General features: G+C 53.2%; 6 protein-coding genes across 6 annotated transcripts; 2 read left to right on the forward strand and 4 right to left on the reverse strand.

Annotated features, from left to right (window-relative positions):
- Positions 1–731: 731 nt before the first annotated feature.
- On the reverse strand, positions 732–2,303 carry Z520_10979 (uncharacterized protein; the record flags this gene model as incomplete). The annotated part of the gene is made up of 1 exon (XM_016781470.1): positions 732–2,303. The coding sequence occupies one exon, from the start codon at positions 2,301–2,303 to the stop codon at positions 732–734; it is 1,572 nt and encodes a 523-aa protein (XP_016627459.1).
- A 745-nt stretch (positions 2,304–3,048) lies between these two features.
- On the reverse strand, positions 3,049–5,045 carry Z520_10980 (uncharacterized protein; the record flags this gene model as incomplete). The annotated part of the gene is made up of 3 exons (XM_016781471.1): positions 3,049–4,229; positions 4,288–4,516; positions 4,569–5,045. 3 exons carry the CDS (start codon positions 5,043–5,045, stop codon positions 3,049–3,051), a joined length of 1,887 nt encoding a protein of 628 aa, XP_016627460.1.
- Positions 5,046–6,101: 1,056 nt separating this feature from the next.
- Z520_10981 (uncharacterized protein) lies at positions 6,102–7,569 on the forward strand (the record flags this gene model as incomplete). The annotated part of the gene is made up of 2 exons (XM_016781472.1): positions 6,102–6,307; positions 6,342–7,569. The coding sequence occupies 2 exons, from the start codon at positions 6,102–6,104 to the stop codon at positions 7,567–7,569; spliced, it is 1,434 nt and encodes a 477-aa protein (XP_016627461.1).
- A 436-nt stretch (positions 7,570–8,005) lies between these two features.
- Positions 8,006–9,577, forward strand: Z520_10982 (uncharacterized protein; the record flags this gene model as incomplete). Its single annotated transcript, XM_016781473.1, has 1 exon — positions 8,006–9,577. The coding sequence occupies one exon, from the start codon at positions 8,006–8,008 to the stop codon at positions 9,575–9,577; it is 1,572 nt and encodes a 523-aa protein (XP_016627462.1).
- Positions 9,578–11,497: 1,920 nt separating this feature from the next.
- On the reverse strand, positions 11,498–12,925 carry Z520_10983 (uncharacterized protein; the record flags this gene model as incomplete). Its single annotated transcript, XM_016781474.1, has 1 exon — positions 11,498–12,925. One exon carries the CDS (start codon positions 12,923–12,925, stop codon positions 11,498–11,500), a length of 1,428 nt encoding a protein of 475 aa, XP_016627463.1.
- A 1,364-nt stretch (positions 12,926–14,289) lies between these two features.
- On the reverse strand, positions 14,290–15,069 carry Z520_10984 (uncharacterized protein; the record flags this gene model as incomplete). Its single annotated transcript, XM_016781475.1, has 3 exons — positions 14,290–14,679; positions 14,726–14,970; positions 15,027–15,069. 3 exons carry the CDS (start codon positions 15,067–15,069, stop codon positions 14,290–14,292), a joined length of 678 nt encoding a protein of 225 aa, XP_016627464.1.
- Between the last annotated feature and the right edge of the window lie 102 nt (positions 15,070–15,171).

Genomic DNA, 15,171 nt, shown 5'->3' on the forward strand with positions numbered 1-15,171 from the left:
AGACGTGTATCGGGTAGGAGAAAGGAATTGCACGAAGAGTGTTCCGCAAAGGGAGGTGAATAAGGACCACCAAAGGGGAGGCCCATCAAAGACGCAATGCAAAGGACCTCCAGGGCCAAGCTCAAGCTAGACTTGATCTCGACTTGAATAGAGAGCAGATAGCTGGGCTAGGCCCGAAGTCGACTTGAATAGGACGAATTGGGCGATTGTGAGGCCGGAAAGGTGTATCAATAGAGATGATGGCGCTTTACCCTTTTCGGACAAACATAAGGCTCACCGCTTCACAAGGCCATCACTGTGAACTGCATACCTCGTATTTCGCCCGCCACCAGCTTGGAAATTGCTGTTGCAGATATGACCGTGCATATCTGTTGGTCCAGATCGATTAGTACTTGCTGCTTGCGTTCCGGGGCCGTCAGCTCCACGCGATTTCTCTCAGTCGGAGCTTGACTGGACTGGCAGAGCAGGAAACCTAGAGAACCTACTTGACTTCGTGCTTGTCCTTCTCCAGCTGGCGCTCATTGTTATGGCCGTTTTTTAATCCGAAGTGCAAATCTCCAAGAACAAAGGCGCTTCAAGGTGGAACATGAGACACAATATCAATGACATTCGACGCCAGCAGGAAAAAATTGCTGTCAATACCAGAAATCGCTAAATCGCTGATAGGTGAATAATCACAAATGAAACTGGGGTATTTGAAAATGAATGCAATCAAAATGGATGGTCCCCCTTTAATCCAGCTCGTCAGCTTCACCACTGACCTTCTGTGCCGGTACCATCGGCTCAGGAGCAGGCGGCTCCTCTTCGGCATGGCCATTCATCGGATCCTCCTTGACAACTTCCAGCGGTGAAGGGTGTGCTACATCTGGTAGAGTATTCGCATCAATGTCGGAGTAATTTTCCTTGTTCTCTTCGGCCGTCATAGGTGTTTCAACATGTGTTTGCGGCTGCGTCTTCTCCTTACTAGGTTGTCTGACTTTGTTTGGAGCCACCGACTTGTGTTTAGGTGGACTACTGACATGCACCTTTTCGTGGACCTTTTGTGCACTGCTTGCCGTGGGCCTCATCATTCTGGCCAGGAAACTTTCATCTGGTTTGGCCGTGCTCACTCGAGACTTCGGTCTATCGTGGCCGTTGGTCAGTGACGTACGGGATGCCTTCTTCGCCAACGAAAACGTGCTGGCTGAGCTACTAGCCCGAGGCTGTCGTGTTGACGATGTAGTGGTTGTTTTCTTCACGGATTTGCGCTCAGGTTCGGTTGGTGAATGCTGCGTATCGTGCTTGGCAGCCGTTGAAGCTGTAGTGGCAGTGGCCGCGGCTGGGAGTTTCCCAGGTACTGTAGGGGGTTTCGGTTTGACTGCAGTGGGAGATCTGGTAGCTTTTGGAGTTGCAGGGGTTTGCTCCTTCTTGATGCTTTCTGGGGCAGCTCTCGGTCTTGCACTTGTGTCTTTCGTCGGCGCCGAGGCGCGCGTCTTTTCTGTCTTCTCGGCATTCAATCTTGCTGCTTCTCTTGCCCTTTGTGCTTCTTTTGCCGATTCCATCACACCCTTGATTTTCGCAGGTCCTCCTCTGAGATGGAGCTTTGGCGAAGTTGGGGTTCGAGGGGAAGGCCTTGTCACTGTGGGGGATCTAGGGATAGGCTTGGTATTAACCTGCTGTCTCGTAGGTGGCGGCTTGACTAGTTCTGCATCCTTGGTGGTTTGGAGGGTAGTGGTCGGAGGTGGCCCAGGATTGGTTCCTTCTGTCGCCTGCATTTTCTTGACCATTTCTGCCGCATTTGACTCATCCTTCGGCTTTGATGGGGATCGAGGGATTTTGTCTTGTATTCGACCAGATGCAATTGCTTCAGTGAGATTTTTTGCTTCCGGAGCCAGCTTGGAAGGGGTATGCTCGACAAAAGCAGATCCCTTCAAAATGGCACCTAGTCCACCTTCATCCGTCCCGTCGTTTGCAGAGGGTGCCAATTGTGGATCTGACGTTGGCTCGCCCTTTTTCGTAGTGACAGCTGGCGTTGACGACTTCATGCTCTCTGTATCCTCAATAGCGGTCTCTTTAATCTCCCCCATACTGCTCACTTCGCTGGCCCTTCTGAGGCCTATCAGGGGTGCGCCTCCGTTCTCACTGGGTCTTTCAACGGCAACGAAGCTTGCACGGACTTTACTGACAGGTCTGCTGTTGTTGGATATTTCGGAGGGGTTTGGAGAGCGGCCTCGACTGGGGGGAGATGTGGACTGATCGCTGGCTTTGTTCTCGAACATTGCCCGCAGATTTTTGACTCCGCTGTTTCCAGAGTTGGTCGACATGGCTGTAGTTTCCATCACAAGATTAGCATGTGAGTCCAAAGGCAGAGAACCTCAGAGTTGAAGAAGGGAAGAGCGACACAATCGACAAAGGATTTCTCCAAGAAAATGTCAGGCGGTTGCATGGAGCAAAGAACGGTGGTGAGCAGGACGCAGGTGGATCCGGGGTTTTTTGGACAGGGGCTGTTTGGGCTCGCATTGGGCTCGGTTCTCTTGTCAATGCTAGGCCATCACCCGAGACGCGTTTCGCCTCACATGCAACGCGGTGCTCCCGGTGCGCTGATGCTCAGCTGGTGATGTTGAAATGATGGTCTCCGGAGGATCAGCAATTGGGAGACTACTCACACACGGGGTTCACCTAGTGCCCAATCGATGCTGCCAATTCTGGTGGGAAATGTGATATCGAAAGATTGGATGCAAAATCACAAAGACGTGCGTCGAGTTTCCCCCCCTTTGGGACGAGCTGCAGCAACTTGGACCGCGGAATTGGGCCACCGCCATACACGTGACGGACACTTTCGTTCGCGTCGTCCTCGCGGCGTTGTTGTCTTGTCCTTCACTGCCTAGTTACTTAGGTAGGTAGATATCAACTGTGACTGCTATTGATATTATGATTATCTATCTAGGGAGCCATGTGGGCTATCTGGACGTCCCGGACTCCGTCAATTCTATTTCCCCCACAACGCCCAGAGACCTCTATGTCTCCTGCTGTGCTATGTTCATGGACACATTCCACCCGGCATTATATTCAGACATCTAAGACCTCTGCCGCTTGCTCAGTGACCACCACGCCGACGAGATTCTTGGTAATCGTCTTGACTGGCTTTGCGCTCACCAGGTAAACAAGCTTCTCTGTCCAGAAATGAGAAACTATGGCCTGGAGCAGAGGTACACTTCCAAACATTGTGCCCGCAATCGGGAAGAGCACGTAGTCGATCATGGTGACGAGAGAGAATCTTTTGCGGTAAGAAAACTCGTCAGCCAGTTCCTCATACAGGCCGACTCTCTTCATCTCCCTTTCCCGCGCTTCAATGCAAGCCCGATGGTAACCTTCGTAGAAAATAACGAAGTATATCGTCATCAACGCGAAGCTGACGCCCCGCAGGACTGAGGTAAGATCCATTGCAGCGGTCAAAAGTCGACAGGAGGTGATCGGATATGGGAGCGCCGTGTAGATGGCCGATGCCAGCAGAACAAGGAACAGGTGAATCGGCAAGAAGTGCGCTTCAAAAAGTCGACTGAACAAGATCAGATTTCGCCAGGTAAATCTTCGAAGATTGGGGCCGTGAAGGGCGTGTTGGCTGAGTTTCAGGCAGATTTCAACGTGACGAGGTCGATTTGGTCGGTCGGAATCGGAAGCGCTCCCTTCGCTTGACGGAGTAGACGGATTCAGAGGAAGAGATTCTGGCCGAATCTTGCACCATTGGCGAACGGCATATCCAGTGTCGAGACATCCCCACATGTGTCGAAGACCTTGCGCGTATCGGGCGGAATGGTTTGCCAGCCAGCCGCGGATACCAGCATTTCCAGTCGTCACATTGCACTGGCTTGCCGGACTCGGAATTGGTCTTATCTGCATGCGCCCGTTCGTGGCAAAGTAGCACTTCAACATCATGTGCATGTCTTCGCCGATGGCTTCGGATCCAGTGTCCCAACCACCAGCCAGACAAACAAGAGGAAGTGGGAGAGTGTAGACTGCGGTCGGGATTGCAACGGTCGATCTGGTGGGTTTGCTCGTGAAACAAGAGAGCCCGGCTCCGCACCACATCAGGTCCGCGATACGCACCATCTGTGGTACCGAATGCGCATTGCGATCAAAGATAATGGGCGGCATGTACAAGGTCATATCGGTCAATCCCTGGTCTTTGCGGTTGCCGAGGTGGTGGACGAGGACGGTCTCAAAATATTGACTGAGGAGGTGAGTGTCACCTAAACCGGTGTCAGTATGTTTCCCTTGCATATTTGTCCTTTTGGCTAGATCACTGACTGTCCATCACCGTCACGAGCACGCTTGACCAGTCAAGGTCGTTCAGGTATTTTTGCTCTATCTGCCGTGCTGCCCAACTCACATTGCTGCTCTTTCCGGGGGCTTCTCCAGGCAGACCGGCAGGATGGACAGTGTATTGCATGTCTCGAAACTTTCCGGAGAACAGCTGGATCAAGTTCTGAGCCACGTTGACCCCGTTTGGATCTCGCTCCTCCATGGCCAAGAAGATCTGTATCTTTGTCAGTGGTGCATCCGCCAAAATTTTGCGAGATACTGCCTACATCGTACGATGATTTGGCCAGTGTGTGGCTGGCGAGCACTCTCAGCGAGGTCTCGAGTATCTCAATATCTTCCTTGTAGCTGGGCAAGACCACTGCCATGGTCACGGTCCTTGACCGCTTCGCCGTCTCTTGCTGGAGTTCAAGTCCCCGTGGTTCGTCTCGAAAATTGTCGCATTGAAGAGCGTCGCCGTGAGCGAGTTTCGACCGTCGATGAAGGGCTTGGATCTCACGGGTTGCAGCGTATGCGGAGGCGCATAGTCGTAGAGGAAACATCAGGGCAAGGATATGCAGGAAGACCGAGTAGGAGATGAAGATAGTCTGGGCGACGACAGGACTTGCGATATGTCTGAGGAAGGGAGGGTAGAAGAAGCTGAGCCACTCGGTCTCGACAATCTTCAGGGCGGACTCGAGCAGGATCAGGAGGCCAAAGACTGACAGGCCAGGAATGCAACGAAGCGACCACCTGAGAAAGCCCATCGTCGCGATGCCTGTTGGGATGAATCGCAGCAGTGGTCTCGAGCGTGCCGTAGAGAGGAAGGAGGGGAGCAGCGGTAGGACTCAGGACTCAGGACTCAGGACTCAGGAGAGAGGGGGCAGCAGGTGACAACGAGGAGAGCGAGGAGAGCGAGGACAGCGAGGTAATGACCGATGCAAGTCTTAAGAATTAAGCTGCAGACAAGACAAATTCCTGGATGCTGGATGCCAGACACTGGACACTGGACAGAGTGTTAGAGCTAGGAGAATCCACCGGGCGTGCACCTCTTCTTCTTTCTCTTCACTTTGCCCCCTTACCGCACCATTGATGGCCCGCTCCTTCTCGCTGTTCTTGTCACACGCTTCTTTATTTTTCCACCCTTGCAACGGACACCGGCAGCTGGGGAGCTGGGCAGCTGGGCACCCTGGCTGGACACTGGGCAGCGTGACCATTCTCGCTATCAACCACCACTGGATGCACGCGGTGTCATGGCCAGCTCGCATCTCACCAGCTCACAACTAACAGGAAACATTCCCTCCACTTGCCCATTTGGCCTGTTGTGGTCATGTTAGCGCCAGCAACGGTGAGTCCAGGTGATCCGCATTGGGGAGGGCAGCAAGGACGACGAAAAAGATGCGATGGCGTGTATACCAAACAACGAGGCTCGTGGGCTTACCGTCAAACTTACCTAACCAGTCGAAACCAGTCGAAACCAGTCATCTGCACCACCTGAACCTTTCACATGTTGTGCGGTTTTGGTTCCGCCAATCAGTGCAGGGGGGAATGGCCATCGTCCTCCACGTGCCTCTATGGGCGGTCGCTCCAGGCTCAGGCAATTTTCCGAATCAAGGGAACGTGAAATCGGGCATTTCAGGGATTTGCAGCATCTTGAGGTCATGGTGTCGACCTGGGTTGCGAGGGGGGAAGAAGAAGTGGAAAACTCATCCAGGGCCCCAAAGCATTCAAATATAGGGCAACATCTCCCCGGATTGCTTTTGACCATGCAACAGTCAGCGAGGATTGGGGCACGGCTGCAGGCAGCCAATGACTGTAGCCAAATGGCCGGAACAACGCGGCTCCTTGTGTCTGCTGCACAAAAATGGCCCATGGAAAATGTGCGATCAGCCAGCGACCGGCTGCAGTTGTTCGAGATCCTGATCCTGGGAGATCTGAGATACGAGTACAACTTGGACGGCGTTGGACATGGTCTGGTCAACTCGGCCCATGCATCATGCGACCAGCTACTCCCTGCTAGCCAGCGGGGGTAGACGCAGGCGCAATCGGTGGAAACTTTGCAGAACGCCACTCATCTTGGTCCTGGTCACCTTGGTCGGCCTCTGGCTCATGGTGCGGATACTTTGGCGAAGAGGAAGTATCCCCGCCAATTTGTCGCGGTATCCTGACCCCGAATTGATCAGAGGCAATGTCACTGTCCCCTTTGATCCGCACGATCGCCTTTTCAGTCCGCCACTCAGCACTCGAGGCCGCGACATCGTCGACAAGGATGGCAAGCGTGTCAAGCTCGTCTCAGCGAACTGGTACGGCGCCAGTGACATATATATGGTCCCCGGTGGCCTGGACGTCCAGAATCGAACCAAAATTGCCCGCATCATTCGTGAGCTCGGATTCAATAGCGTGCGACTACCGTACGCCGATGAGATTGTTCGCAAGAATCCCATCATCGACCCCGAACTTCTGACAGCCAACCAAGACCTCGTTGGATTTCGAGCGTTGGATGTCTATGCCGCGGTCGTTCGCACCCTGACCGAGACAGGGCTGGCCGTCATCATCAACAACCATATCACCCAAGCGAGATGGTGCTGTGATGGCTATCCCTGCGACATGGGATGGTCCAACAGTGACCTCGGCCCTCTATGCCCTGTCCGTCAGACCGAGGAAGATTGGATTCAAGATCTCATAACAGTGATGAAACCTCACATCAACGATCCGCTGGTCGTTGGCGTGGACCTGCGCAATGAGGTTCGTGGTTTTGCGGGCAGATTCATGTGGGATTCATGGGCAACTGCCGCCGAACATGCGTCGGAACGACTACACCAGCTTCAACCCAGGTGGTTGATGATAGTGGAGGGTGTCCAGTCTGCCAATGATATCAGGGGAGCCCAGGATCGGCCTGTCCGCCTGACACAGCAGAACAAGTTGGTGTATTCGTCTCACGTGTATGGATGGTCAGGCTGGGGATCCCTCGTGCCGTATTGGTACCGAACGTACAAGTCGTTCGCTGAGGACATGGACAAGAACTGGGAGTACCTCCGTCAGACCGATACGGCGCCGGTCTGGGTCGGTGAGATAGGAGCTCCAAATTCCCCGTCAAGACGAGACTACCACTACTGGAGGAATCTCATGAGGTATTTGAGGAAATGTGACGCCGATTTTGCCTACTGGGCAATCAACCCGCGCAAGCCGAAGAGTGATGCTACCGAGACGTATGGACTTTTGCAGGACGACTGGCAAACACCAGTCTATGACTACAGGTTGCTGGACATGGCGGCGCTGAGACAGAAGTAGGCCGGGACTGGTTTCGAGCCAAACAAAGAGCAATTGAACGAGATCTCTTATGATGCCTGGACTGATCTAGATCATCTCGGGTACAATATAGCAGCCTCGACAGAGGGTAATAGCTCTGCCCGGGTACTTCGGATCGATAACGGATCAATTTTATTGCGTTGCCGATATCGTTATCATGGTTTCCAATTGCGGAGACGACCGTTATTACTCCGTCCTCCGTGTATCATGCGGAAGCTGTCTCTCTCTCTCTCTCTCTCTCTCTCTCTCTCACACACACACACACATGGGATGTCGAGTTTATTCTTAGTCCGAGACGGAGATGTAGCTTTGAAAAGAGGGAGAACCTTTGAAATACTTTCTCGACTTGTCATTGATTCTCAAAATTCCCTCCCCTAGTTCAAGTACAAGTGCTTCCCCGTCTTCCAGGGCCTGATCGATGTCTTCCAAAACCGAGCTCGATCCTCTCCTGCCCCAGAACGAACCGGCGCCGGAGATCCAGGGGTACGGCTTCTCCAGATACAGGGGCTACGAAGGCATACAGCCTGCAAAAGAATATAAGGAGCCTTCGAGGCAATGGAATGAAGAGATTCAGCCTGGAGGGGAGGGTGGAGATGCCGGGGAAGAGGAGGAGGAGGAGGATGATGGACAGGCGTTTGAATCTACAAAGGCGGCATTGAATAGGATCGCCTCGATTTTCTTCGTCGTGGTCTTCTTTGGTCTTGTGGTCACTTTCCTGAGCGGCCGCTCTGGTGACAGTGGGTGGGAACCCAAACCGACACCGAGACCCAGACCTCTGCCCGGCCCAAATCCGCGTCCAGGTCAGACGATCGAGGAACGAGCGCAGGCCATCCTCGCCCACACGCCCTTGATCGACGGCCACAACGACCTGGCCATCTTCATCCGCGGCGCGTACAAGAATAAATTGCACACCAAGGAATTCCGGGACAAGTTTGAAAACGGAGACATGGAGTTGAACGTCGACCTGCCCCGACTTCGCAACGGAAGGGTGGGCGGGGCGTTTTGGAGCGCCTTCGTCGTTTGCCCGGAGAATGCGAGCGAGGACTTTTCAGACGAGCAGTATGCCTCGGCTGTGGCGCACACATTGTCCCAGATTGATCTGATCCGTCGATTGCAAGGCGAGTATACCGGGAACTTTACATCGGCGACCTCGCCGCTCGATGTGGCGTTGGCAAATTTCCACAGCTCGAGGCGCCTGATCTCGCCGATCAGTATCGAGGGACTGCATCAGATTCCACAGTCGGCACCGCTGTCCACACTACGGCTGTACTATGCCCTGGGCGTGCGGGCGGCGACGCTGACCTGGAACTGTCACAATGCATTTGCCGATGCGGCGTTGATTTCATCTCTGAAGAACGGCACAAAAGTAGCCCCTTACCATCGCGGTGGACTCACTTCGGCCGGGCGCGACGTGATCCGCGAGATGAACCGACTCGGGATGCTTGTCGATATCTCGCATACTTCATACTGGACGCAGAAAGCTGTGTTGAGCAACAAAACCTCGGCGGCGCCCGTCATATACTCACACTCTTCGGCATTCGCACTATGTCCACACCCGAGAAACGTCCACGACGATATGCTAGACCTGGTCAAGCAGACAAAATCCCTGGTGATGATCAATTTCAGTCCCGGGTTCATCTCATGCTTGCCTCCGGCGAATGAGACCGTGTTGCCGGAGTTCTATGAGAAAAACAATACCTTGCACCAGGTGGCGCGACATGTCATGTACGTGGGCGAGAAGATTGGTTATGATTATGTCGGCTTGGGCAGCGACTTTGACGGAATGGGTGAGCTGACTCCCAAGGGGTTGGAGGGAGTGGATAAGTATCCTGATCTGATTGCGGAGCTGTTGAGGCTGGGTGTCAGTGATGCAGATACCGCGAAGATCGCTGGAGGAAACCTCATCAGAGTATGGAAGGCCGTGGAGGCGGTTGCAAAAAGATTGCAGCGGCAGACCCTGGAGGGCGAGGACGAAGTGAGCGGGTGGTAGTGGCCTCGCTCAGGCTGACCGAGAATAGAATAATGAGAAATGACCACGCTTATGAGATCAGGCCCCATGTGCGCACATAACTGAGATGCTCACAAAGAAACCCATGCATGAAAAAACCAAGACCAAAAAAAGGCACTAAAAGTCATGTAGGGGGTTGGTACATGGCCATTTCGAACCCTGCAACTAGTGGGCTGGGAGAAAGAGAAAAAAGGAAACGACTCTCTGGCGAGGAATTGCTATACAGATGATCAGTTCTCATTCCGGCCAAGTGAAGAAAGGCAAGCAACTTACAACCTCGGCCACCGGCGTGACAAGCCGGTATTCTACCACTGAACTACCAGAGACGGCACTGCAATGGAAGGCTTTGAGGGCTTCCCGAATTGCTGCGAAAATATGCGATACTGTAAATGATAAACACATGTCATGTCCCTTGGTGATTCCTGGCGAATTTGCAAAATGGGAAAATGGGAACATGAAACGAGGTGAGTCAGCATGAGTGATGAGTAGAAGGTCCAATCACGTGCTGGGGAGGATTGGTCGACAGCCTCCTTTCCGAGATGCTCCTTGGGTCTTGTGATAAGCGCAGGCGATTGTGATTGTCGGCTGCTGGGCCTGGATAGCGAGTCGTATAAAGCATGGTTGGGTGTTTCGTCGCCGGGGTGGTTGAGCCGTTTCGTCCTCCTTCCGGGTATCTGAGCTGGAAACGGGGAACAGCAAGTCCATCGTAGCCACCTGAAGATGTTCTCGGACCCCATTGACATGAGATGGAGGAATTTGAATGATGGTCTCAATCGTGAATGGTATGCATGGCTGATGAAGATGCCCACAAGGGTAGCGATTGATCACTTTGGCGGAACCATACGTTGGGTGCATCATATATGGCCTCGCTGTCCGAGCCGCTGCCAGGTGTCTTGATGGAGAAGGGGAACAGCGTCAGAGTTCCTTGGACAATCTTGAAGGAAAGCGAGCATCTTTCTTACGACTTCACCAAGCTGGCTCAAGCAATTGGTTCATAGCCTTCTGCAGTGCAGGGTTGGAACGAGTTGGAGGCGCCATATTTTTTGGGTTCCTCTTTTGGGGGCTCGCTTGACTGTAACTCACATACGAGGTACATGACTGGTGTGATTTTTGACACGTTACCTTGGATGGCTATATCTGTAGAAGTCGTGTCCATTTAGTCATGCGAGTTGTAGATGGTTTGTAGCGTGGATAAACCTCCTAATGAGTGCGCACATTCTTCCTTTGAAATCTCCAGATACACAATTTTGCAGCAGCTGTACCTGCCGAGGCTGCATGGTGCGCGCCTGCCAAGACGCAAGATGCAGTCAGCAAAAGCAGCATCGCGCCCCACCCCAGATTGGGACGCGGGGTCCTGCCGCCCTGTACTCACTACTTACCGCTCACTGCTCACTGCTCACTGCCGGCTTGCGCGCAGCAGGGTGTTCAATACTGCCGTCTGAGATTGTAACCATGTCCAATATTAAATGAAGCCGCGAGCCTTGTTGGCAGAACGCGGATCCGGAAGAGAGAAGTGCGATCTGCAAAGGGGTTGACGCCAAATTCCCTGACTCACAGCCTCGCAGCCTCGCAGCCTCGCAGCCTTGGGTTGGCTTCTACTTACTCAAGCTTACCGAGTCTCTCCATGTAAGGGCCAGGAAGGCGCCGTGAGAGAAGGAATGTGGTCCTGCTTGGGATTGGCCAGAGAGGCAAACTACTACACGACATCAATGGCTATGTACACAAGATCATGCCCCTCTTTCATATATGACTCTGGCTTGAAGGCAACTGGGATTGTGCCGAGAGTGAATAATTCAAATTTCAACGACTTTTGACTGTCCAACTGTTTTCCTCTCACTCGGCGCAGGTGCCGTACCTGAAACCGGACTTTCACGCCGTAGCCTCCAAGCAATCGTTCCGGCACTACTGAGGTGGAATATTCGCGCTTTGCGCCTGTTGATCATACTGCTGTACCCGGTAGGGTAGAATGACACCCGAAGCCAGAGATGCCGCGGCTGCAGCGGTGACCTCCTTGACGTAGTCGGTATGATTTGGGTATAATTGCTTAAGTAAAGCTGGAGAAAACGGGGTGGTCGATCCAACCAGCGACACCCCGTCCACTAGCCCAATGTATGAAGCGATAGGAACCGTGATTTCTGGTAGACGAATACCGCCGATCACATTGCCCACCTTGTTGCGCGCCAGCATCGGAGTGGAGCCATTGTAGGCAATCTGTATCTTTGGCATACTCGGGGGTGGAGTACCGGTCCTGAGCCAGACAGACACATGGCGATATGCAGCATCTAGGGTGGGCAGCCAGCTGACATCGTCAGACTGATTCCCCACCGGGAAAGGTACGCCTTCAAAAGTTGTGAGCGCCACAGTCTGCTCGAGCAGCGGTGTGTTGAAGTGAGATGCACCGGCCACTTCCCAGTAGCGGAAAGTCTGGGTGTCTGGTTGACGAGAACCGACCACGAAATAGTTGAGTGCTTCTGATTCAGATGCTATCTCCATCACAGGGATCTTGAGATCTGGTCGGACTTTAGATGGGAAGGCAAAACTGAAGTCGGACAAGTTAGGTTGGGCGGGAGCGGAGCTGAAGTCAGAGGCTTCACCACCGCACAGAAGCGGCATAATCACATGGTAGACGTTCTCAAGCTGCTGCACTCCGTTCGCATAGGCAAGCACTCTTCCACCGCTTTGGGAAACCCCTATCCCAATGATGTGCTTGGGCTTGAGGCCCCCCAGGACCAGTGGCTGACCTGAAGCTCCGCTGGCTTCTGCCTGGAGGAGACGCGCAAGTTGTGTGTAAATGTCGTATGAGAGGCCATCGTCAGGGATTGACAAAGTCCCATACCGTTCAGGATCCCATTCGGTGAGTCCTATATTGTGTGGAGGCGCTCCGATAATGCCCACGAACTGGGCAGAAATCCCAACATATACATAGCCGGCCTCGTAGATGCCAGGTGGTTTGGCAATCATGATGTCGAACCCGCTCGATACATTGATCCACTCGACGATCACGTCTCCATTGAATTTTGACGCATTTGCGGGACGTTGGACGACAATGCGTGTTTTGTATGGGGCCGAGGTCGAGGGCGTAATGGTCCACACACCAGTCTCGCTGAGATTTCCGATCGAGTTATACCTGGTAGCATTGTTGGACAGGAAATATTCCTCTTGAAAGTATCCAGGGGTCACATTTTGTGGAGGCGCTCCGAATGGATATCCTTTAATTCCCCCAGTGATAGGCCCCTCCACAGTGGGAATTGACGAAGCAGATACAACGGATGAGATATAGAAGACAAGAAGGCTCAGGACCAGCTTGGGGAGAGTTGATGAACATGCCATGGCGCAAGCCTCGAGGGTAGACTGCCAGTGAGGTTGGGCAGTACAAGGTCCACGAGTGTTCAGGAAGGAGCCCTCATGAAGCTGATGCCAGCTGCGTGAGCGTACATCTGGACGATTCTTATGCTGGAGCGTCCAACATCGCAGTCCTTATGAAGATGTAGATCAGCCGTGTGACGCGTGTCCCGGAAGAAGATAGCCGCTGCAGAATTTGATCGAGGCTATAAGTGAAACATAGTAATTGGAGGTTGCGGAACCCATCAGGTATGATTTCGCAACCACTGCCATCTGTCGAGCTCGAAGTCGAGGCCCGGAGGCATTCCCAGAACCTACCAGGTATAACTTCGCAACAACTGCCACGTTTGTAAATGCAGCGGAATACATTGACGGTTTTCCACAAGTCGGAAAGGGAAAGTACAATGCTAGAGTAACGAATTCCGCATCGCTTTCGAGGGGCTGGGAAAAGACGATCCCCGCTATTAGATGTCAAGGGGATGCCACGGAACAGTGGTACAGTAAGCTAAGCCACAGGAACCCTTCCCCGTCGCCATTCTCAAGTGAGAGGCGACTGTACGAGGTAAGGAGTGGCATTTCACCGCCAAAGTCAAGACGGGTCCAAGCTGCAAGCGTCGCCAGAATTCCCTCTTCCGGTAACGCTGGGCTAACGGCATCTTGCCAGGTACAGAGGCCAACCGTAGGTTTCGTCTTCGAGGTCGGCTGAGGTGGAGGAAGAAGCATCGGAATGGCATCCTCGTTGGCACCGGCCATTTCGGACCCTGTTGGCGGTCCACGGAGTCTGAAATAATATTAGGACGTAGGCTTAAAAAGCGAACAACTGCAGACTGGTTGACACTGTTCGGGCAAGAATTCCACTGCATGTTGCTGGGCATTTCCATTGGGCAACTTGCGCCGTTGCAATGTCTCCGCCCGCTGGCCATCCACCCACCGCACCTCACAGAAGACATCGATCAAATGAGTTGAACTCGCTTCCTCAGTGCAGCCTTCATTCTCTCCATCAGAAAAGTGAAAGGTGACCTTTATCAATATGGAGCCCCAGAAGACCTGGTTCCTTGTTCTAAATGGGAGATACTCTCCTGACGGCGCGCTGGGAGCTCTACTCTCGGACCCGTCAAGGCCTGATCATGCCCTCAACTGAGCAAAGGGAATGGATATCCTACAATTCTGCCCGGGCTTGGAAAATCTGACTGTCATGACGGCTGCAGCACACAGTGGATTTGACATTGCTCGCATTATGCTCTAAAAGGCATGACTTCTTCAACCAGTCTCGTCTCTCCGATCCCCAGACGCCCAAACTGCCTACATTATAACACGCCTATCTCTGGATCTGGATGCTTGCATCGGACATTTCACAACTTCGCCTTTGCTTCCTCAGGTGGAATGATCCTCACTGGCGTGAAGGGGACCCCAAGGTGGTAAAATACCTGATCCCAGCGATCATTTCCAAACCAGTCCCTCCTTTGCCCTTCCGAGTTCACGGCGACGATCCACGGCGCCCCAAAGGCACCGGCTGACATGGTCACGTCGATTACTCTTTGCTTGTTCTCCGGTGTCACGGCCTTCTTCATGATTTCTTTGATTTCCTCTTCGGGGAAAATGCCTTGCAGAGCTTTCAGGATTCCTTCTGGCTTTGAGATGTTGATGCCATGACTCCAATACGCCGTGCTGAAAGCTGGAAAGGTGGCCTCAAACTTCTCTGGCGGATAGTGGTCCTTGATCCAAGTCGCAACACGGACCGCCTGCTCATGTTAATCGTGGTCGAGTCCTTGGGACGGTGGGACTCACAAAGAGAGACAAGATGGGGAATTCCTTGGGCGGAACGACCTTCAGCCCGAGCAGCTTCCCCGTCAATTCGGTGTCTTGCTTTCCAAAAGCCTCCTTGGCTTTGGGTACCGGGGTCCAAGGGTTCCCCACGCCATCACGAGCGGCGCCCAGGAAGAAAGGTATTATATCCACAGACACGCCGTACGCATTCAAGAGTGGCCGGTAGCGGATTGTATTGGTGAAGCCAAACCAGGAGTAAGGGGATACTGGCGCCGCAAGGTGAGCATCAAACAGACCCTTGGAGGGCCTATGTTACACATACCACTATCCACATAGACCTTGAGCTTTCCTCCCTCCGGACGCATCTTTTCCGAGCCGGAACTGGATTCTCTGGCGGGGAAGATGTCAATCTGGGGTTTCCCAAGAGGCTGCGATGATTGGTTCGTTGTAGGTCTTCTAGATGGCGC

The sequence above is a fragment of the Fonsecaea multimorphosa genome, assembly GCF_000836435.1.
Source record: "Fonsecaea multimorphosa CBS 102226 unplaced genomic scaffold supercont1.34, whole genome shotgun sequence".
Lineage (NCBI taxonomy): Eukaryota > Fungi > Ascomycota > Eurotiomycetes > Chaetothyriales > Herpotrichiellaceae > Fonsecaea > Fonsecaea multimorphosa.